Source organism: Equus przewalskii, chromosome X, assembly GCF_037783145.1.
Source record: "Equus przewalskii isolate Varuska chromosome X, EquPr2, whole genome shotgun sequence".
In the NCBI taxonomy this organism is placed as follows: domain Eukaryota; kingdom Metazoa; phylum Chordata; class Mammalia; order Perissodactyla; family Equidae; genus Equus; species Equus przewalskii.
Window position 1 is genome coordinate 82978423 of NC_091863.1, and position 24031 is coordinate 83002453.

General features: G+C 42.6%; 1 protein-coding gene across 2 annotated transcripts; it reads left to right on the forward strand.

The window, feature by feature from the left end:
• The first annotated feature begins 1615 nt into the window (after window positions 1-1615).
• On the forward strand, window positions 1616-11778 carry LOC139081063 (nuclear RNA export factor 3-like). 2 transcript variants are annotated; one of them, XM_070605065.1, is made up of 21 exons: window positions 1616-2068; window positions 4357-4531; window positions 4752-4905; window positions 5537-5620; window positions 5727-5831; window positions 5956-6021; window positions 6157-6226; window positions 6383-6471; window positions 6574-6681; window positions 6846-6955; window positions 8179-8215; window positions 8581-8649; window positions 8734-8789; window positions 8930-9037; window positions 9156-9214; window positions 9313-9428; window positions 9524-9566; window positions 10162-10234; window positions 10746-10928; window positions 11314-11374; window positions 11486-11778. In XM_070605065.1, the coding sequence occupies exons 1-21, from the start codon at window positions 2065-2067 to the stop codon at window positions 11537-11539; spliced, it is 1824 nt and encodes a 607-aa protein (XP_070461166.1). In that variant the 5' UTR covers window positions 1616-2064; the 3' UTR covers window positions 11540-11778. The 2 variants fall into 2 exon arrangements, with proteins under 2 accessions (XP_070461166.1, XP_070461165.1); XM_070605064.1 differs by having other exon boundaries at window positions 1620-2068; window positions 5727-5855.
• The last annotated feature ends 12253 nt before the right edge of the window (window positions 11779-24031 follow it).

Below are 24031 nucleotides of genomic sequence, written 5' to 3' on the forward strand. Positions count from 1 at the left end.
CAATTGACAATAAAGTTCACATACATGTACTGATGAGGATTTTTAGGCTGCTTAATTTTAAAACGGTTTATGATGAGGATTTTTAGGCTGGTTACTTTTAAAACTACAGATAAGAAGCAGGCTCCGAGGAGTGGAATTTGCTTGCCCTTTGATCAGAGACAGTTGCATTTGGGAAGGAAATCTCCATGCCTCCCACTCTGCACCAGGAGGAAGGGGGGGTGACCTTATCTCTGGAAACTCTTAATGGGGAAGGCAAGAAATTAAGTCGTTTACTGTCTGGCAACCTCATGTAACTGACCCCCCATTTGTCTTTAGTTGAAGATAATATTTGAGCGGAGACTTCTGCCATTTACTCAATCCGGTTTGATTCTTATCTAAAAGTTGTGGGACTGCCCAATGGCCGGACCCTACCGGCACTGGTACCATTTTAACTTTTTTTCTTTGTCTCGTAAAGAGATGACTCACATACCTATGCCTTAAATTTAGCCCTAACCCTCAACTCGGGGCAGCAGCAGGAGCTCTGACTGCCCGTGGTTCCTGTCCCCACGCACCAGCTCTGCCTGCCCATGGGTCCTGTCCCCATGCCAGCGGGGGCAGCAGCAGCGGCTCTACCTGCCCATAGGCCCTGTCCCCATGCCAGTGGGGGCAGCAGAAGCAGCAGCAGTAGAAGCTCTGACTGCCCATGGGTCCTGTCCCCATGCTATTCTATACTATTCTCTCAATAAAAGAGCACTACTGCCAGACCTTGAGAGTCCAAGAAATCTTTCTTTCGACTCCTGGGCTCACCGACCCCGCATCATATACCATGTTATAAAAATGTTCACATGATACGGGTTTATAAAAACTTTAAAAATTCAACTTTGGCTTGACAGTTTCTGTGCGTATGTGTGTGCATTTCTGTTTTAAACTTCCCTCACCCCATATGTTCACATGTCGTTCTTCTATACCTCTCTCAGAGGCTGGCCTTCCTCTCTCAGGGCACAGAGATCCAGGAAGGGATTGTTGATAATGAGTGGAAAATTCCAGAAAGTAGTGGAAAATTCCAGGAAGTTCTTGCTGATGCACTGGCATACAGGCTGTTGCCTCCTTCCCTCTTCTTTGCAGAACTTTCTCTGGACTTTCAGAGCTGCAGTGCTGGCTCCGACCACTAAGGTGCATCTGTTTACATTCCCTATATGTTTTTAAAATGAAAAATATAATTCTTCTACTTTTATTACAGTGACCCGCCAAACCCTTGTTCTTTTCTTTATATTTTCCAGGTCTGTGTTTTTCCTTTGTTTTGGTATTATCTCTCTCTGGGATGGGCTGGAGGTAATTGCAGCAAAGTGACTATTTTCAGAACATTCTGTTACTTTGCCCTAACTTAAGAAAATGCCATATATTGCAGCAAGAAATTAGTAAAGCTAGGCATGGAGAGGTCATCGCCACTCCATGGAGGTCTATTTCAGTCTCTGTTTTTCCAGGTAGCATCTGAATGACTCCAGACAAGCTGCAGCACCTCATTAAACCTCAGCAACTTTGGAAAGCTGGTGATTCTGACTTCAGAGTTCCCCTGGGAAGAACACATGAAAGAATAGATGCAATGTAGCAAGTACAGAGCCTGGCCTGAGCTGGCACTCAGAGTGCTCTGGGTTTGCAGAGTGAAGGAACACAATGCAATGCAGCTGACACAGAGACTAGCACACAGAGTTCCCTGAGTTTGTAGCTCCAAGTATCTGGATCCCAGGCCTCCTGACTCCAGTTGGCCTCCTCTGTAGGGGTGGTTCAGTTGGAAACAATTTCCTGGGAGGTACGCGGGTAGCAAACTCAGGGGGCAATAGCCATAGGAGATTAAGGTTCTTCTGGCCTCCAGGGCTGTCTTCTCTCTGCCTCTGAGGAAGAGACTTCCTGTAAGGACTCCATCTTGTTTGTGTGGCCCTGACCAAAGAGGTTTGGGGCACGTTCTCGCCTTCTTCGGAAGCCGTCCCTGATCTTCCCCAAACGTCCAGCTCCAGACACCACAGATTCTCTTCACAAGCAGCTTGTGAGGACATTGGTGACAAGTCTCAGGCTTCAGGCCACACCATGGGTGAGTTGGTCAGCATGAGGCCTTGGCCTCAGAACCCCACAGGGCAGGAGGGGTTCTGGGTCCCCTTCCCCACCTCAAGCCACGGGACACTCAGCCAACCCCCCTTTAGAGGAGGGGTGGTGAGGGCCCAGGCTGACTATTTTCCAGTCTCCTGAGGAAATGGGCCAAGTGGCCCCTGACACACCTATCCTGGTTCTACACAGAAAACCTCCCCTCTTATGGAAGTGGTCATGGCTGAGGTAAAATTTTTTCCCTGGTTGAGGGGAAAGGCCTGAGCTGTGTGGTCGTCTCAGGTCCATGGTTTGGAGAGTGGGGAGAGTCACCCAGGTGGAGGTGGGTGTGGGGATGTGGATTGGTATAAATTAACATTCTGTGGATTCATGCTAGAGGTGGGCAAGGGCCACGCTTACTCTTGAATCTTGTATCAATTATTCAAGGTAAATTATATTACCCCTCATAGAAAGTTCCGGAGGCTTGCTTTATGCCAAGCTTTATCCCAGCTTATCACTTATTCTAGAATGTTCCATGTGTAGTTATGTGCATTGCTGTATGTCAATTAAGTAAATTTGTTAATTTACTTCAATCACATTTTTAAATCTTCTCCATCTAGCTGAATTCTTGTCTGTCCTTTTATGTGTTACTTAACGAGGTGTATTAAAATTTCACATTGTGACATGGATTGAACCATTTCTCAATTTCCTTCTGTCAGTTTTTGCTCTGCATATTTTAGCTATATGTTAAGATGTGTATACAAAATTTGAATTTTTAATTAATATCTTCTTATTGCATCGAACCTTTCATCATAATGAAATTTCCCTCTTTTCTCTAGTAATGTTTTCCATTTAAAGAAGTGTACTTTTACTAATATGGTTATACCAGCTTTCAGTAGGTTAGTGTGTAAATGGTACACATTTTACCAATTTTTTTCCTTTCAAAATTTTAGATCCCTAAATTTTGTTTACGTCTCTTCTAAGGAGCATTTGATGGAATGTTCAGTTTGACAATATCTGTTTTTCTGTTTCGAATATTTAGTATGAAACTTTTGATGTAAATACAGATATAATTAGGTTTATATATACCACATTACACTTATTTTTGCCTGTTCTAAGTTCCTCCTCCCTCTGCTTTCCTTTGAAATCATTATTTTTAACTATTAAACTATCTCATTTTGCTAGATAGTTAAATATTCTTTTGCCATTCTTGTCGTGTTTACCTTTAAGGTTACAATGTACGTTTTAGACTTTTCACAGTCTGATGTAAGTTAGGTCTTTCAAGGTCCTCAGATAATGAAGGGACCTTGCAACACTTTGATTCCATTTACCCGCTCCCAATCTATTGTCATGCATTTTAATTCTATGTATATTTCAACCTCCAAAAGAACTTATTATCATTGTGCTATATAGCCAATACATATTTAGATTTTCCTACATATTCACAAATGTCATTAGTCTTTCTTTCCTGCACCTATGTGCTTGCATCTGGGACCATATTTCTTCTACCTGAAGAAGAACCTTTAATATTTCTTTTAGTTTGAGTTTTCTGATCACAAATTTCCCCAGTTTTTGCCAGATTCACATCATTATAAAAGGCATGTCTTTTCTTTAGGAATGTTTTCCCTTAAAGCATACTTTTTCTCCTATCAACATTGTTTGACTGACTTGATATCTTCTTACTTTTGGAAACTTCTCAACCAAGATCTCTTCAAATCCCACTTCTCCACTATTCTCTCTCATTCTTTCCGGGACTCAAATTAACCATGTGTTAGACATGTTCATTATGTCTCCTTTAATTCTCTCCCTCTCTCTTTTCATATTCTCCATATTCTGTTTCTCCAGGCTTCATTCCAGATATTTTCATCAGACTTCTCTCTCATTTCTATAATCCTTCCTCCTTGCAGGGAACTCACCTTTGACCCTGGAACCATAGCACCAAACTTTCAGGGTCGATTTTACTATCACCCTAGAGCAGAAGAGGGAAGTGAGAGTTAGAGATGATAAACGTCTTGTCCCGGGTCACCTAGCCCGAAAAGCACAGAGCAGGGACTAACATCACAATTGAACCCTAGTCCCAAACCCTTTCCTCTGTGCTTATTTTCTTCTTGGCTGTGAATGCTCCCCACCTCTCGTCTTCCAGGAAGCGGAACCACAGTGAAATCTTTCAACCTTCTGAGCCCTGTGATGCACTTCTTTTTAGATTAGAGAATTCAGTGATATGCCTTCATTAGCCATGATATTTCCACAGGGCTTTGTCTAGTATTGGAACCATTGATGTCTTGTTCTCAATTTTAGGGCGCAATAACCAACCTAAATTCTTAAAAAGAAGAGCAAGAGGCTGGGGTATTTACCGAAGGAGATATAGTAATTGGTCTGAAGAAGTCAGTTCTGGCATTCATCCTTCATCTCACCAGCAGCAAGATGGAGATCCTGAAACAAGTGATGCTCCTGTGGACACAGCAGTAAGATAGTAAGTGACCAGTCAGCATGGCTGGAAAGTACCAGCCAGTGGAATCCATAACTCTGTAGTTCAATATCACTTTTCTCTCCAGTCTGGAAGAGTGAGGAAAGACAGGATCAGGTTAAGGGGTAGAGCAAACTTTGTTGTAGCCCTGGTATCAGTGGGGCAAACATGTGTAGAGACCTTCTGAGTATATATCGACTGCTTCTTTGTCTCCACTTCCCCACAGTGCTCCCTATGCCATTCCACCCTGTCATCGGAGAGGCACTTTTCAGAAACAAGGCCAATCCCACATTAACATGAAGAGAGAGCAAAAGCCTCCAGAGAGGAAAATGGAGGGGAACAAGCAGGATGAGACCTCAGGGAGCTGGTTCAAGATCATGGTGAGTGTCCTTGCAAAATGGACTTAATTTTCAGAAGAAGGTGAACACAGGGTGTTGTGTTGGACTCATGTAGCGATGCTAGGTACTCTTCTGAGGCAGAGGAGTTGGTCATCTGCCATTTTATTACCAAAAGTTAGCATCCTAGACCATCTAAAGGCAGACTCAGAGCAGCAATAAAAAAGGAACAGACTGACTGTAGGGAGAATGGGAGAGGAGAATGGGAGAGGTTATCTAAAAGCCAAGGAGGAAACTACTGCCAAGGAGATGGAGCACCTCCACCCAGCAAGGCTCATTTGGCTCAAGCTAGTGTGGGAGAGGGTTGAATCTCGGGTTCTTGTCAGAGGGGCAGGCCAGGTCTGCCTTAGGTGGGATCTCTTGGAACTTTATAAAAGAAAGTACATGTTAAAAATCTAAAGTTGATTATTTGAATAAAAGTATTTGAATGGAAAGAAAGGGTATTTAGGAAATCCATGACTGGTACAAAAGTTATAAATAAGGGATATTGTGTTATCTTAAGAAATTATTTTAAAGCCTGAAAAACAGGACTGAAAGGAAGATATGGGGGGGGGGTCTTATCTTAACCTTAGATTCCATTATGTCAATTTCCTCTCTCATCTTCTCTCACTCCTAGGTTCCATTTGGCATAAAATATGATGAGAAGTGGCTGCTCAGTTTGATTCAGAAGCAATGCAGTGTCCCCTTCACCCCAGTCGAAGTAAGAGGACAGAGAGGTGGAGAAGTAGAAACAAGGCAGCTTGAGGGTCCAGATGGGCAGGGCCGTCTGGTCTCATATTCTGTTTCTCTTGTCACTCTCCCCATAGTTTCACTATGAGAAAATGCAGGCCCAGTTCTTCGTTGAGAATGCCAACATTGCCTTTGCATTGAAGAATATCAACGGCAAGATTTGGGATAAGAATAATGAAAGGGTGTGTGTCAAAGACATGACCAGGGTTAGCGAGGGGCGAGGGGGCAGGACAGCGGCAAGGTCTTGCTTGATCCCAAGGCTCAGATTTCCTGGTGCTTACCCAGCCCCTCTTGTGCTCTTTGCAGATATCTATCTTTGTCAGCCCCTCTGATGCACCCTGCTCTGTGCAGAAGGAGCTGAAGTCAGAAAAGGTGAAGCAGATAAAGTTAGTGCAGACTCAAACGAGTTGTGCACTCACATGCAGACCCACCTCTTCCACCCCCGCCTACTACCTCCCTTCACCACCTCACACTCAGAGCCACTAAATCCCATCTCTAACTCTGCAGCTGACCATGAACAAACGATATGATGTCTCCCAGCAATCTCTTGAAGTCCAGAGACTCCACTTTGACCCTGGTAGGCTCCAGCAGTAATTCTAGGGCAGGTGAGGGCAGAGGGGTCCAATTGTTGGGAAGGAGACTTAGGGATAGAAACCAGGGGAGGGGTTGGTGCTGGGCTGTATGAGCTGGCCCCCTCTCAGTGTTCTCATTCCCTCCTTTCGGCCTCTTTGAGCCTTGGTGACCCTTGGTGTGGAAATGGTCCCGAATCCTAGAAATGACACGGCTGCCTCCCTGCAGATCCATGAAGAGAGCATGCTCAAGGTGAGGACTTAGGCCCTGTTTGGGGATTGACGTTCAGAGTGGGAGAGATTAGGTAGAAGATCCCCTATTGGGGTCCTCAACCTACCTCTTTCCTCATCATAGCTTTTTCCCTTGAACCTGAGCAACACGAAACCCTGCCAGCTGGCTGGCCTGTCCACCACTATGCAGAATGCCTCCAACATCAAGAACTTGAACCTCCCCTGCAACGAGGTGAGGTTCAGTACCCAGATCCTTCTTTAAAGGGATGGTGGGAGGGCTCATGGGGTGGTTGCAAGAGGCAGGGAAGTGGATTTGTTAGCAAACATAGGAACTTGGGTGCAGGGTCATCCTGGCTCTCTTCCTCTGGTCCACGTTGTTCCTCCTCATAATCACAGGTGAAGGCTGCAGGGAAGTTGGACAAGGGCCAAGGGCTGGAGCCAGAAGAGATGAGCGCAGACAGAAACTCCCTGTGCACCACCTTCCCAGATAAGTCAACCAACATAAGGTCAGTTGTACCCTCTGTTGCCTCCTGGGAGCCTGAGCTACCGCTGACAGTGACTGTTTGCAGGAGGCAGCAGTTCTGGTCTTCTGGGAGGACCACAGGCCCTGCCATCTCTTTTCTGTGCCCCTCACCTGTGTTTAGAGCTCAGGCCTCTCAAAGACACTGCCCCTCCTTCCCTGTACAAGTCACATCATCCTGCTTGGACCTTCAAAGTATCCATGGGTCTCCCAGGTTGGGTGTGATTCCTCTGACAAGGACTTGACTAAGACAGGCACAGGTGCACTGGGGCCATCAGGAGAGGAGTTGGTGGTCATAGAGTGGGCTACAGACCCTCAGCCTCATGCTGAGCTGGAACCTGAACATTTACTCCTCCTGGGGAAGATTTCCCCAGTGGTCTTCCCCTGTGGCTGCTCCATTTCCCATTCCCAGCTCAGAGTGAGCTCACACAGGTAGCAAAGTCAACTAGTATCCAATGGCCACTCAGCCCAACAAGTGCATCTTTGCCATTCCGACCTCGGGTTCGGGGCCAGCCAGGGCAGATGAAGGAAAGGCTGCAGCAGGGGAGCCATCACCCCTTTCTTCTCTCTTCTTCCCTGACATCCACCATCAGGGCAGAGTTTTTTTCTCTTCCCTTTGCTTTGTTTTCTCTCTCTCCTTTGTCTCTACTTCTCTTTGTCCCTCTCATCTCTGTCCTCCTGCCTTCATTCCCTCTCTGTCCTCATCACCTCCTCTTCCCTCCCTGACTCCTGAGCCCAGCCTCAGTCACCTGCTCGCCCCAGCATCATAGGCCATCCTTGGGGGTGTCCTGCTCCTGGCAGAATGTTGGACCACAAGTGAGGTAGAAGTGCCCTGGGCTCCCACCCCATTCATCTCCACTCTGGAGCCTTCAGTGGGACTTGGAAGAAGGAAGGGGGGCAGGGAGGTGAAGGAAGCACTGGACCTGGGCTCCACGTGCCATGATGTGCATGGGAAAGGAGTCAGAGCAGTCTAGGTGAGAGCTACCAAGGGGGAAGGGGAGGAGGTGGGGTGGGAGAAAGTGAGAGAGAGCAAGCAAGCCCTCTTCCTATGGGTCAGTCCATGGGGGAGGAGCCCAGGGTCCTCGAAGGCTGCAACACAGGAGTGTAGGGGGGACACCCTGGGCTATGTCTCTGATGTAAATCTGCTTGCTTTCATGAGGAAGGACACCTCCACAGTTTCACTTTTCTGTTTTGTCTTGATTTTGGCAGCTCCATCCTGGAATTGTTCCCCAAGTTGTTAAGCTTGGTAATTGTATTCCTTGATCATTGACTCCTCTAACTGACACTGACACTGCCCACAAACTGCTCCCAACCCCTTTAGGTCTTCCCTAAGCTACATTTTTCAACCTGAGCCTTAAACCTCATGGTGGGAGGGTGGTGGTACACACCTATGTGGGCACCTGACAAAGGCTCTCAGTCTTATTCAACAACATTCTCCAAGGCTTCAGGGACCCCTTGATGATGATCCCAGATGTAACCTTGCCCGTGGGATTTCCAGGGCCCTTTCACACCTGACCCCTGACACTCACCCCCTGCTGGACCCATCCTTTTCCCAGATGATCCAGCACCAGCTGCTGGTCTGCACTGCTGACTTGCTCTTCCCTTTCCCAGGATAGCCAGGAGTCACGCCCACCAACTAACTTTGGTATTGAAGCCCACAAGAGGCTACCAACCTGCAAGGTGAGGCGGGAGGACCAAGCAGAGTTTTAGGCGGTGCATGAGGAGGGGTATCAGCTGTGGTCCTGAAAACTGTTGTAATTTCAGGGAAGCTTCTTTGAATCTGATGCGCTGAAGAGTCTGGTTCTGCAATTCCTGCGGCGGTAAGTACTCCTGGGAATCTGAGGAAGGGGACAGCTGGGCCGGGGGATGCCGCCTAAGCTCAGGTCTGCTTCTTGGGTCTTTGAAGTCTCATTTGGAGCCCAGGTCACACATGCAGCTTGTCCCTTCTGTTCCCCCACAGATATTACCTGATCTATGACTCTGGAGACCGACAGGGTCTTCTCGGTGCTTACCTTGACGAGGCCTGTTTCTCCCTGAGCATCCCTTTCAACCCCGAGGACCCAGCCCCGTGAGTATCACAGCTCAGACTCTGTTCCTGGGCCCTGTGGCTCCCCAGCAGACACAGGCCAGCTCCTGGAAATACCCAGTGGACAGACCACCACCTCCTGTTCCTCTTTCTCTCCCAGAAGCAGCTTGTGCGAGTACGTCAAGGATAACAGGAATATAAAGAAGCTCAAGGACCCCTGTGCGTGTGGGAAGATTGGGCAGGGAAAAGGGTCATGGAGGGATTTTTCAAGGCCCAGGGTGTGGCAGCCCCTGACCTTCGCTCTCCTCCGCCCACAGACCTGCGGCTTCAGCTGTTGAAGAGTACAAAACATGACATCGTGCGCTCTCTCTGTGTGTTGCCCACAACTCAGCATGACTTCAGCTCCTTCGTGGTGGACCAGTGGCTCCAGACAGTAAGCACCTGCTTCCTCCCTCAGGCAGGCCCAGAAAGCTGCAGGTGGGTAGGAGGCTTAGGTGGTGACTGAGCCCCTGGGCTCTTCCCTTTCAGGAAAGGGTGCTGTGCTTCTCTGTCAACGGGGTGTTCAAGGAAGGTGAGTCTATGTGGAGTCCCCACCCCACATGGCCCGCTGCTCCCTCCCCGTGGCTGGGCTCCCCCTCAGAACTCTCCCAGCTTCCCTGATCCCTTCCCCTCTCTTCCTACTCCCTCTGTGTTCTTCCTACTCCCCCTGTGTTCTTCAGTCCCCACTCTGCCTCCAAACCATCCTGGTCTGACCTGCGTCCATGCCTGTCTGCACTGCACAGCTCAGGCACAGGGACACAGGCTGTGGAGTTTGATGTCTCATCCCAGATCCTTACTCTATGAACTTGTGCTGGTTACTTAACCTCTATGTTTCCTCACTTGCACAATGGGGCTAATAATACCCACCTCTTGGGTAGCTGTGAAAAATGAATCGAGTGAACTTCTAAAGTGGTTGTCACAGAGCCTGACACATAGTAGAGTCCCTGTCTTGGGGAGCAGATTGCTCCTATTGTTGCCCTCTCCATTCCTGACACCCTGACTCCCAGTGAACAACTGTCCCCTTCAGCATGACTATCAAGTCAGATCCTGACTGGGTAATGCCGTGTGAGCATGTAAAGCATGTGCGACTCTTCGGGGGTATTTTTGTTTGTTATTTGTCTTTAAAGTGGTAGGAAAGTCTCAGAGTTCTGTTCGTGCCTTCACACGAACCTTCATCATTGTCCCTGTCAGCAATTCCAGGTGAGTGCTGTGTTGTGAGTGGGAACACCCAGCCCAGCCTGGGCTCAGTGGGTGGGAATGTGGTGGTGTTGACCTCGGGGTTTTCTCAGTATTGTGGAAAGCCACCAGTTAGATCCTAGGAGCAGCCTAGCCTAGTGGGTAAGAGCATGGGGTCTGGAGTCGGAACACTGGGTTCTCTTCCTGGCCCCAACACTCCCTAGCTGTGTGACCTTGGTTAAATCACATGACCTCTCTGTGACTCAATGTCTTCCTACTGTCCCGGGTAAATGCAGGTGTAAAATCATCTCTGGTTTGTGGACAAACCTGTAAATATAGTGAAGCTGGTAAATAATCTTTCCAAAGGTGGGCTCTGTGGCAGGGACAGAGGTACCAGCTAAGGAATTTGGGGGGGCAGGCCCAGTATGGGGCTCTGGAAGTAATCTGGTTGCTGAGTGGCAGTGGGAGCAGGATCATTGTTGGGGGAGTAGGGTTCTCCATCCATCAGTTGTCTGGGGGCCCCCTTTTCCTCCAGTCTGTGCATCCTGAATGACCAGCTGTTTGTGAGGGACGCCAACCCCAAGGAGACTCACAGTGGGCTCTTCATCCCAGTTCCCACACCCGCCTCCAGCTCTGTGCCCACCCTCTCCCAGGAGCAACAGGAAATGGTGCAGGCTTTCTCCACCCAGTCCGGCATGAACCTGCAGTGGTCTCAGAAGTGAGTGCTGGGTTTGCACAGGATAGGAGGGAGCTGGGAGGAGTGGAGGCGTGAATAATGGGAGCTTGCAGGTAATTTGTTTTGCTTTTTTATTTCACTCATTATCACCTTGAACATTTCCCTCTCAGTACATATAAGCTACCTGGTTGCTTTTGAACAGGTGTGCATTCCTTTTATGGATTTCATTGACTTCGTTCTCTTATTGGCAGACATTTGGGTACCAGGAGTTTTCCCATGACACACTGTGCCACAGGGTTCATTCTGCTGCATATGATGCAGTAAACGTGGATGCATGTTTCCGTTCTGTACGTTAAGAAATAGCACTGTGCGGTCAGTGTCTCCACTTTGGTCCTAATGGATGGCACCTGTCCTTCCTCCACCACAGGTGCCTTCATGATAGCCACTGGGACTACACCAAAGCCGCACAGGTTCTCGCTCTGCTCAAGGTGAGGTCTGGGAATTCGGGCCAAGTGAGTGGAGGCCAGGCGGCCTGGGAATGAGACTCGGGGCTCCTGGGCTCTACTGATCTCCCAACTCCCTCCCTTCACTTCCTCCAGGCCCAGTGCAAGATCCCAGAGGAGGCCCTCACACAGACTGATCCAGGATCCTGAGAGCACAGCCCTGACAAGAAGCCCTTGGGTTTTGTCATCTTCATCCTCATCACTTTCGTTGTGTTTTTCCTTTACTATGAGTATATCCCTGGGACTGAGTTGGGAGGTCTACTTAGGGCTGGGAAACCAATGCTTAACTGTCACTTATTCACCCAAAGGCCTAGTTGTTCTGTGTATTTTCCCTCCCCAGGATCCTTGATTCCTCTGATCATAAAGAATAAAGTTGCATGTTGTGTAAATTCCCTGGTAAATCCATTTCAGGCAAGTATTATTAGCACTGGTCTACAGAGAAGGAAAGGAAATTCAGAGAGGGTCAGCAATCTTGGGGAACAGTGGGGTAGAGACGCAATTCCTGGACCCCCCCCTCCAGAGCCAGGGCTGTGTGTGCTCCCCAGGGCTGTGTGGCTGCTGAGGTGGGGGATGCTTTGTAACCCTGATAAACCTGGGGGTGTCGTTCTGTGTCCCTAGTGTACTAGTCACATATTTTTAGGTGGAGAAAAGTATTATTTTCTTAGCCATACAAATTTATTTAAATTTGAAAACAATCCATTTTGGGAAAAACAGCATTAAAGTGCACATGAAAATCTGAGGAGAAAAAAATTGTCCCCATATCTGACTCACATTGCTTTGATATCCTTGACATATAAAGAAATCAGTAGAGAGAAGGGAAACTAATATTAACCTAAACTTGTTATTAAAAGCAATAGGAATGGGAGCCAGCCCAGTGGCTTAGTGATTAAGTTCACGTGCTTCTCTTTGGTGGCCCCAGGTTCGCAGGTTTGGATCCCAGGTGTGGACCTACACACTGCTCATCAAGCCATGCTGTGGTGGCATTCCACATACAAAATAGAGGAAGATTGATACAGTTGTTAGCTCAGGGCCAATCCTCCTCACAAAAAAAAAAAGCAATAGGAATGCCCAAGAAATCTGTGAAAAGCTGTTCAACCATAATAACCTATAAAACCACAACTGCAAACATTGAGATAAGGTACTAAATGAGAAAAGAAAGCTAACTATTGTTCAGAAAATCACGTGTGTGAGTGTGTGTGCGTGCACTCATGCATGCGTGTGTGTGTGTCTATATTGTTGTATTAGTTTCCTAGGGCTGCCATGACAGTACCACAAAGCAGATAGCTTAAAATAACAGAAATTTATTCTATCACAGTTCTGCAGGCCAGAAATCAAAACTCAAGGTGCCAGCTGGGCCATGTTTCTTTCAAAGGCTCTAGGGGAGAATTTTTTCTTGCCTCTTTCAGCTTCTGCTTGCTCCTGGTGGTTTTGGGTTTTTTTTTTTTTTTTTTGGCTTGTGGCAACATAAACTCATATCTCTGGCTCCATTCACATGGCCTTTTCCCTTGTGTCTCTGTGTCTTCTCCTGTCTGTCCCTTATAGGGTCACTCGTCATTGGACTTAGGGTCCACTCTAATCCAGGTTGATTTCATCTTGAGATTCCTACCTTAATTTTTTCTGCAAAGATCTTTATTCCAAATAAGTGCACATTCTGAGGTTCTGGCTACTTGTATCTTTTGAAGGTCACTATTCTACTCCCTACTTACTTCCCTCTGTGCCCCCAAATTCACATTCATCCCATGTGAAAAATACATTCACCTCATCCCACCATCCCCAAAAGTCTTAATGAATTCCAGCATCAACTCTAAGTCAAATATCTCATCTAAATATCAACTCAAAAAGTCCCACATCTCATCATCTAAATCAGGTATGCGTGATACTCTGGCTATGATCCACGTGCAGGTAAAATTTCTCTCCATCTGTGGACTTGCAATACCAGAAAACAGGTTATCTGCTTCAAAAATACTATGGTGGGACAGGCATATAATACTCATTCTGAGAGGAAGAACATGAAAAGATTAAAAGAGTCACTGGTCCAAAGCAAGTTTGAAACTCAGTAGGGTAAACTATGTTAGGTTTCAATACCCAAGTATAATCTCTGTTGCTTGATGCTCTGTTCTCTGAGCCCATGGTGGTAGCCCTCCCCTCTCTGGACTCTGCCTCTGTATTCATGTCTTTGCCCTCTGAGTCATTTTTCCTTTTTCTTGATGGATAACACATGTTAGCAGCCAAGAAGCTCTATCATCCTGTTTCCCACCTTTGGAATCCCAGAAGTCTAACAGTTTTCCTTCATTTTGTCCCTCTTTTGTTGCCTTGAAGGCAAGTTGGCAGTGTTTTTGGTAGTATAACATTCTTCTCAAAAAACTTTTGGGTCTCACATGTATGTCTAGGGGATCCCTGCCGTCAGACAAGAGGGTTCTCCGCATATATTTATTGGATCACATCATCTATATTCCTGGATTCTGCTGAGAGTGTTGATTGGATCCATTACTTATACATATAAAGTCTTCCGCAAAAGGTGTCCAGCTATACTCTTGGCTCTTTTCCCAGAACACGCTTAAAATCTTTTGCAAGCTAAATAGGCTGAGAATTTTCCAAATCATCAAGTGCCAGTTCCTTTTTATTTAACAATTCCTTCCTCAATGTAACTCTTCCTCTCATCTTTTACTATAAACAGCAAGGAGAAACACTTGGCTTGGAAAGCTGCTCAGCTAAATATGCAAGTTCATTGCTTATAAGTTCCACTTTCCACCCAACAAAATAATTCAGCCCATTTTTCCCCCATCTTATAATAAGGATCGCCTGTCCTATATTTTCCAATAATATGTTCCTCATTTCTGAAATCTCACCGGAAGCACCTTTAATCTCCATATTTCCACCAACAATGTCTTCAAGATTATCCAGGATTTTTCTGTCACGTGCCTCAGAATTCTTCCATTCTCTACCCATTGTCCAATTCCAAAGCTATTTCCACATTCTTAGGTATTTGTTACTGCAGCACCCCATTCTGGATACCAAAATCTATGTTAGTTTTCTAGGCTGCCATAACAAAGTGCCACAAACTTGATATCTTAAAAGAATAGAAATTAACTCTCTCACAGTTCTGGAGGCCAAGAATAAAAATCAAGGTACCAGAAGGGCCATGCTCCCTCTAAAGGTTCTAGAGGAGAGCCCCTCCTGCCCCTTCCAGCTTCTGGTGGCTCTGAGGCTTCCTTGACTTGTGGCAGCATAACTCAAATATCTGCCTCCATTTTCACCTGGTTTTCCTCCCTCTGTCTTCTCTTCTGTTTCTTATAAGGAAACTCATTATTAGACTTAGGGTCCACCTTAATCCAGGTTGATATAATCTATCTTAATTACATCCACAAAGACCCTTCAGATCAGTACCTCTTGGGCAGCATCTATGTTGCTGATATTAGCAGCTAAGAACCAGGAATTTTCTTGGGTAAGAACATTCCAGAGGTCACGAGGAGCTTGGTACTGGGCCTGAAACCCATAGAAGGCCCAAATGCAATATTTCTCTGCCTACTTCATGCCTATTATACGTCTTCATCACTATCAGTTGGGCTCACTACCTACAGGCAGTCAACAGGAGTTTTCATCCTGTTGTCCTTTGTGCAAGGTAACTCTGTTCTTTGCACCAGCTGAAATGAAAGCACCTGTCACTTTCTGAGTAGTATTTACTGTCTTTATACCCAGAGAGACACTCCAAGACACAGACTGTCAGACACGAGCATGTGAGTGCTGAGATCTTGGTAAAAGAACTTTAGATGCCAGTTATTTAGAGCCATATTTGCCCCATATTAATCATGCCAGGCTCCCGTAATGTCTCACACCTCCATTTGTAATCCCTGCCACTCCATCCTGTTCCCAAAAGTACACACCCACTCAATCAAAATTGGGCAGGTTTTAGGTCACAAGAAATGAATCAGGGTAGAACAGGCAAAGGCACCCCTTGGTGCCCGGCCTGGTGTCTGCCATTGGCAGCTCTGATGGTTTTTGTGTTAGTAAGAACGTGATCAGATGTTTATATTCTAGTCACCCACTGGGGCTTTAGATTGAGGATTAAAATCACAACCCCATATCTTCTTCTTTTGTTACCACAGTTTTTATCTTTTATGCTATCCATTCCTTTTATACCAGCAAAGGTATCTTGCTTTAAGAGATACCAACTGCCCTCCTAGATCATCTTTGGGGTGTTCTCTTGGCCAATATTATCCTCCAGGATAGAAACTGAAATTTCTAGGATAGAAATTGATTTACTAATTCTATCAATGAGGGTGTTATTCTCAACGTGTTTTAAGCACAAGTTTGTTTTGAAAATGCAAAGTGAGGAACACCAGGTGAAAGAAACTATACTCAAATAAATTAAGCCGTGTAAGAATACACAGTAAGCAAATACCCACAGACTTCAAATATCTGCCAGCAAACTCAATTCACAGCACGTGTTAGGACCAACACCCACCCAAATATGGTGTTAAAAGTTTCTGTCCTATTCAGATAATTTTCTTTCCATCATTTGGTATCTTTACTATGTTGAGTCTTCTGATTAATGAGCACAGTATGTCTCCCCATTTATTTAGATCATTCTGATTTCTTTTATGAGTATTTCGTAATTTTCAGCATACAAACCCCGCACATGTTTTGTTAAATTTACGCCTAAGTATTTCAGTTTTTAAAAATTGTGGTAAAATTTATATGACATAAAAATTTATCATTTTAATGATTGTTTTTTTCTGGTGAGGAAGATTGTCCCTGAGCTAACATCTGTGCCAGTCTTCCTCTATTTTGTATGTTGGATGCTGCCACAGCGTGGCTTGATGAGCAGTGTATAGGTCAGTGCCCTGGATCTGAACTCAGGAACCCTGGGCTGCCAAAGCAGAGCACACTGAACTTAACCACTATGCCATGGGGCTGGCACCATTTTAACCATTTTTAAGTGTACAGTTCAGTGGCATTAAGGACATTCACGTTGTGCAACCATCACTGTCTTCCAGTCCCAAAACTTTTTCATCTATCCAAACTGAAACTCCTTACACATTAAATAATAACTCTCCATTCTCCTCTCCCCTCATACCCTGGCAATCACCATTCTGATTTCTGTCTCTATGGATCCGACCACTCTAGAGATCTCATAACTTGAATCATACAATATTTGTCTTTTTGTGACAGGCTTATTTCACTCAGAATGATGTCTTTGAGGTTCATGCATGTTATAGCATGTCTCACAATATCCTCCCATTTTAAGGATGAATGATATCCCATTGAATGTATATACCACATTTTGTTTATCCATTTATCTGTCAAAGAGACATTTTGGTTTCTTCCACTTTTTGGCTATTGTGACTTATAATGCTATGAACATGGGTGTAAAAATATCTGATAGAGTCCTTGCTATCAGTTCTTTTGGGTATATGCCCAGAAGTAGAATTGATGTATCACATGATAACTCTATGTTTAATTTTTTGACGAGTTGCCAGACTGTTTTGCACAACAGCTGCACCATTTTACATTCTCATTGGCAATGTACTAGGTTTTCAATTTGTCAACATCCTTTCCAACACTTGCTGTTTCCTGTTTTTTGTTTCTTTGTTTTTGCAAGAAAGTAAATTACTATTTTATTTTATTCTATTAAATTTTATTGCAGTAACATTGGTTTATAACGTTATATAAATTTCAAGTGTACATTCAAGTGCATCATTATATTTCAATTTCTGTGTACATTACATCATGTTCACTACCCAAAGACTAAGTGCAATCCATCACCACACGTGTGTGCCTAATCACCCCTTTCACTCTCCACCTTCCCCCCCTTCCCCTCTGGTAACCACCAATCCAATTTCTATCTCTATGTGTTTGTTGTTGTTTTCATCTTCTATTTATAAGTAAGATCATATGGTATTTGACTTTCTCCCTCTGACTTATTTCACTTAGCATAATACCCTCAAGGTCCATCCATGTTGTCACAAATGACAAGATTTCATCCTTTTCATGGCTGAGTAATGTTCCATTGTGTATATATACCACAACTTGTTCATCCATTCGTCCCTTGATGGACACCTAGATTGCTTCCAAGTCTTGTCTATTGTGAAAAATGCTGCAATGAACATAGGGGTGCATATATCTTTATGCATTTATGTTTTCACATTCTTTGGATAAATCCCCAGCAGTGGAATAGCTGGATCATATGATAATTCTATTCTTAATTTTTTGAGGAATCTCCATAATGTTTTATATAGTGCTGCACCAGTTTGCATTCCCACCAGCAATGTGTGAGAGTTCTCTTTTCTCCACATCTTCTCCAACACTTGTTATTTCCTGTATTGTTAATTATAGCCATTCCGATGGGCATGAGCTGATATGCATTGTAGTTTTGATATGCATTACTCTGATAATTAGTGATGTTGAACATCTTTATATGTGCCTGTTGGCCATCTGTATATCTTCTTTGGAGAAATGTCTGTTCAGACCCTTCGCCCATTTTTTAATTGGGTTGTTATTTTCTTTGTTTTTAACATGTATGAGTTTTTATGTATTTTGAATATTAACCCCTTATCAGCTATATGGTTTGCAAATATCTTCTCCCAGCTGTTAGGTTGTCTTTTTTGTTGTTGATGGTTTCCTTTGCTGTGCAGAAGCTTTTTAGCTTGATGTAGTCCCGTTTGTTTATTTTTTCTATTACTTCCCTTGCCCAGTCAGACATAGGACACGAAAATATGCTGCTGAGACCAATGTCAAAAAGAGTACTGACTATGTCTTACTCTAGAAGATTCATGGTTGCAGGTCTTACATTCAAGTTTTTAATCCATTTCGAGTTAATTTTTGTGTACGGTGTAAGATAATTGTCTACTTTCATTCTTTTCGTGTGGCTGTTCAGTTTCCCAACACCATTTATTGAAGAGACTTTCCTTTCTCCATTGTATGTTCTTGAAAATTAGCTGTCCATAGATTCATGGGTTTATTTCTGGGCTCTTGGTTCTGTTCCATTGATCTATGAGTCTGTTTTTGTGCCAGTACCATGGTTTTGGTTACTATGACTTTGTAGTATATTTTGAAATCAGGGAGTGTGATACCTCCAGCTTTGTTCTTTTTTCTCAGGAATCCTTTGGTTATTCGGGGTCTTTTGCTGTTCCATATAAATTATAATGTTCTTTGTTCTATTTCTGTGAAAAATGTTGTTGAAACTTTGATAGGGATTGCATTGACTCTGTAGATTGTTTTGGCAAGTATGGACATTTTAACTATGTTAATTCTTCCAATCCAAGAGCATGGAATATCTTTCCATTTCTTTCTGTCTTCTCCAACTTTTTTCAGCAATGTTTTATACTTTTCAATGTACAGATCTTTCATCTCTTTGGTTAAATTTATTCCCAGGTATTTTATTCTTTTTGTTGAAATCGTAAATGGGATTGTGTTCTTAATTTCTCTTTCTGCTACTTCGTTGTTAGTGTATAGAAACACAACTGATTTTTGTATGTTGATTTGGTATCCTGCAACTTCATCATATTTATTTATTATTTCTAAAATATTTTTGGTGGATTCTTTAGGGTTTTCTATCTTTAAAATCATCTCATCTGCAAATAGTGACAGTTTCACTTCCTCCTTTCCAATTTGGATCCCTTTTATTTCTTTCTCTTGTGTGATTGCTCTGGTAGGACTTCTAACATTATGGTAAATGAGTGTCTGGTTCCTGTTCTTAGAAGGATGGCTTTCAGTTTTTCTCTGTCGAGAATGATATTAGCTGTGGGTTTGTCACATATGGCCTTTATTATGTTGAGGTACTTTCCTTCTATACACATTTTATTTAGAGATTTTATCATAAATGGATGCTGTATCTTGTGAAATACTTTTTCTGCATCTATTGAGATGATCATGTGATTTTTATTCTTCATTTTGTTAATGCGGTGTATCACGTTGATTGATTTGTGAATGTTGAATTATCCCTGCATCCCTGGAATGAATCCAACTTGATCATCGAGTGTGATATTTTTAATGTATTCTTCTATTCGATTTGCTAGTATTTTGTTGAGGATTTTGCATTGATGCTCAACAGTGATATTGGCCTGTAATTTTCTTTTTTTGTGTTGTCCTTGTCTGGTTTTGATATCAGGATAATGTTGGCTTTGTAGAAGGAGTTAGGAAGCATCCCCTCCTCTTCAATATTTTGGAAGAGTTTGAAAAGGATAGGTATTAAGTCTTCTTTGAATGTTTGGTAGAATTCACCAGGTAGGCCGTCTTGTCCTGGAGTTTTATTTTTGGGGAGGTTTTTGATTGCTGTTTTGATCTCCTTACTGGTGATTGGTCTATTCAAATTCTGTATTTTTTCTTGATTGAGTTTTGGAAGGTTGTATCATACTAAGAATTGATCCATTTCTTGTAGATTACCCAGTTTGTTGGTGTATAGCTTTTCGTGGTGTTCTCTAATAATCTTTTGTATTTCTAAGGTGTCCATTGTAATTTCTCGTCTTTCATTTCTGATTTTATTTATTTGAGCCCTGTCCTTTTTTTTCTTGGTGAGTTTAGCTAAAGATTTGTCACTTTTGTTTATCTTTTCAAAGAATCAGCTCTTGGTTTCATTGATTTTTTTCTATTATTTTTTTAGTCTCTATTTGATTTATTTCTGCTCTGATTTTTATTATTTCCTTCCTTATACTGAGTTTGGCTTTGTTTCTTCTTCTTTTTCCAGTTCCTTTAGTTGTACTGTTAGATTGCTTATTTGAGATATTTCTTCTTTGTTCTGGTAGATCTGTATTGCTATAAACTTCCCTCTTAGGACCACTTTTGCTGTATCCCACAAATTTTGGCATGTCATATTTTCACTTTCATTTGTCTCCAGGTGTTTTTTGATTTCTCCTTTGATTTATTTGTTGACCTAATGGTTGTTCAGCAGCATTTTGTTTAATCTCCACATATTTGTGTCTTTTCTGACTTTCTTCCTGTAGTTGATTTCTAGTTTCATATGATTGTGGTCAGAAAAGATGCTTGGTGTTATTTCATTCTTCTTCAATTTATTGAGACTTGTTTTGTGGCCTAATACATGATCAATCTTGGAGAATGCTCCATGTGCATTTGAAAAGAATGTGTATTCTGCAGTTTTTGGATGAACTGTTCTGTATATATCTACTAAAGTCCATCTGGTCTAATGTGGCATTGAAGGCCAATGTTTCCTTATTGATCTTCTGTTTGGATGCTCCATCCATTGGTGTAAGTGGAGTGTTAGTCCTCTGCTATTATTGTGTTACTATCTATTTCTCCTTTTATGTCTGTTAATAATTGCTTTATATATTTAGGTGCTTCTCTGTTGGGTACGTAGATATTTGCAAGTATTATATCCTCTTGTTGGGTTGTGCCCTTTATCATTATGTAGTGCCCTTCTTTCTCTCTTGTTACAGTTTTTGTTTTACAGTCTATTTTGTCTGGTATAAGTATTGCTACCCCAGCTTTCTTTTCATTACCATTTGTGTGGAGTATCTTCTTCCATCCCTTCACTTTCTGTTAGTGAGTTTCTAGGTCTTAAGTGTGTCTCTTATACACAACATGTATATGAGTCTTATGTTTTTAGCCAATTAGCCACCCTATGCCTTTTGATTGGAGCATTTAGTCCATCTACATTCAAAGTAGCTATTGATAAAAATGCACTTACTACCATTTTGTTACTTTTTGCCGGGTGTTTTAGTAGTTCTTCTTTGTTTCTTTCTTCTTCTCTTAGTCTCTTCCCTTGTGGTTTGTTGGCTTTCTTTAATATTATATTTGGGTTCCTTTCTCTTATTTTTTGTGTATTTATTATAGATTTCTGAGTTATGATTACCATGAGGTTCATACATAGTAACCTACGTATATAGCAATCTATATTCAGTTGATGGTCTCCTTGGTTTGTCCTCTTGCTAAAAGCTGTACTCTTTGACTCCTGTCCTCCCACATTTTGTTTTTGATATCCCATCTAAACCTCTTTTTTGTATGTGTATATCTCTTACCCTTTTAACAAGGAAATAGATAATTTTAGTACTTCTGTGTTTTGACCTTCATATTAGCTTCATAGGTGGTTGATCTGCTACCTTTAGTGTGTATTTGCCTTTACCAGTGATTTTATTGTTTGTTGGTTGTTTTTTGGGGGGATAATTTTCTTATTCTTCTTTGTGGTCTTCTCTTTTCCTCTTAAATAAGTCCCTTTAGCATTTCTTGTAAAGCTGATTTCTCGTTGGTAAACTCCTTTGGTTTTTGCTTGTCTTGGAAACTCTTCCTCTCCTTTCATTTTAAATGATAACCTTGCCATGTAGAGCATTCTTGGCTGTAGATTTTTTCCTTTAAGCACTTTAAATAAATCGTGCTACTCTCTTCTAGCCTGTAGGGTTTCAGTTGAGAAATCTGCTGATAGCTTTATGGGCTTTCCTTTGTATGTCACTTGTTTCCTTTCTCCTGAAGCTTTTAGGATTCTCTCTTTCTCTTTAATTTTTGACATTTTAATTATAATGTGTCTTTGTGTGGGCCTCTTTGAGTTTATCTTCTTTGGTGCTCTCCATGCTTCCTGTACCTGTGTGTCTGTTTCCTTCCTTAGGTTAGGAAAGTTTTCAGCTATTATTTCTTCAAATAGATTCTCTGCCCCTTTGTCTCTCTTCTCCTTCTTAGACAACTATAATACGAATGTTACTGTACTTGATGTTGTCCCAGAGTTCCCTTAGACTGTCCTCATTGTTTTTAATTCTTTGTTCTTTTATCTGTTCAGCTTGGAAGATTTGCTCTAGTCTGTTGTCCAGCTCGCTGATCCATTCTTCTGTATCATCTACTCTGCTATTGAGTCCCTCTCATGAATTTTTCATTTCCAGTGTTATATTCTTCATTTTCGATTGGTTATTTTTTATATTTTCCAGTTCTTTGTTAAAAGTCTCTCTAGTGTATCCATTCTTCTCCCAAGATCAGTGAGTATCCTTATGACTATTAGTTTTTACGCTTTGTCAGGTAGATTGTTTAGCTCTGTTCTGTTTAGCTCTTTTTCTGTGGCTTAGTCCTGTTCCTTTACTTGGAATGTATTCTTTTGTCTCCTCATTTTGCCTCTTTCTCTCTGCTTATATCTATGCATTAGGTAGGTCAGCTAGATCTCCTGATGTTGGAGAGGTGGCCTTATGTAAGAGATGCCTTAAAATCATGGGACAAGAAGCAGAGGAAATGCAAGCGAACCAGAAAACAAGTGATAAAATGGCAGTGTTAGGCCCCCACATTTGAATAATCACTCTAAATGTAAATGGATTGAACTATCCAATCGAAAGACACAGAGTGGCAGGATGGATTAAAGAATGAGACCCAACAATATGCTGCCTCCAGGAAACACTTATTTTCTGGTTCGCTTGCATTTCCTCTGTTTCTCGTCCCATGATTTTTGGGCTACTAATTCAGGTAGGTAGATTTCTCTATTGGCTTTCTTCTTATTTGTAATTTGTGTCTTTAATCTTGTTATTTGTTTAGTGGTTACCAAGTGGTTTGTATAAAACATCTCATAGATGAGATAGTCCATTTTCTGACAGCCTCTTATTTCCTTAGATTAAGACGTTCCATCCTTTTCCTCTTCCCCTTGTAGGTTGTTATTGTCAGATTTTTTTCTTCCTTCTTGTGCTGTGAGTTTGTGGTTAAAATGACAAGATTATATTTATTCTTGGTGTTTCCCTTCCTTTTATCTTTAATGTTATACTTAACTTTTGCTAACCTGTTCTGATGGAGAGCTGCAACTTTCTTATTTTGTCTTTCTACTTGTCTCCTTTGCTCTGGGTTTTGTAACCCCTTTCCTTCTTTTGATTTTTCAGGTATGAGGGGCTTCCTGAGCATTTCTTGTAGGGGAGGTCTTGTGGCAATGAACTCCCTTAACTTTTGTTTATCTGGGAAAGTTTTTATTTCTCCATCATATTTGAAGGATATTTTCTCTGGATAGAGTATTCTTGGCTGCAGGTTTTTGTCCTTTGGAGTTTTGAATATACCATTCCACTCTCTTCTAGCCTGTAACGTATCTGCTGAGAAATCTGCTGACAGCCTTATGGGGGTTCCTTTGTAGGTTATTTTCTTTTGCCTTGCTGCCCTTAGTATTTTCTCTTTGTCATTGACTTTTGCAAGCTTCACTACTATATGGCTTGGGGTTGGTCTTTTTACATTGATAAAGTTTGGAGATCTATTGGCATCTGTCACATGAAGTTCCATCTCTCTCCCCAGGTTTGGAAAGTTCTCAGCCATTATTTCTTTGAACAGGCTTTCTGCCCCCTTCTCCTTCTCTTCGCCCTCTGGGATACCTATAATCTTTATGTTGTATTTCCTAATTAAGTTGGATAATTCTCAGAGAGTTTCTTTCTTTCTTTTTAGTTTTAGTTCTCTCTCCTCCTCTATCAGCAGCATTTCTATATTCCTATCCTCTAAATTGCTAATTCTGTCCTCCATATTATTGACCGTACTGTTCAGAGAGTCCAGATTTTTCTTAATCTCCTCCATTGTGTTCTTCATCTCCAATATTGCTGATTGGTTCTTCTTTATAGTATCAAGCTATTTTGTGACATACGTACTGATCTCGTTGAGTTGTCTATCTGTATTCTATTTTAACTCATTGAGTTTTTTAATGATGGCTATTTTGAATTCATTGTCATTTAGGTTATAGATTTCATTGTC

Bases quoted from the DNA above. Each gene is read 5' to 3' on its own strand.
- LOC139081063 (XM_070605064.1), top strand. The intron at 8,790-8,929 runs GTAAGTACTCCT...GTTCCCCCACAG, and splicing joins GTTCTGCAATTCCTGCGGCG to ATATTACCTGATCTATGACT. The intron at 10,929-11,313 runs GTGAGTGCTGGG...CCTCCACCACAG, and splicing joins AACCTGCAGTGGTCTCAGAA to GTGCCTTCATGATAGCCACT.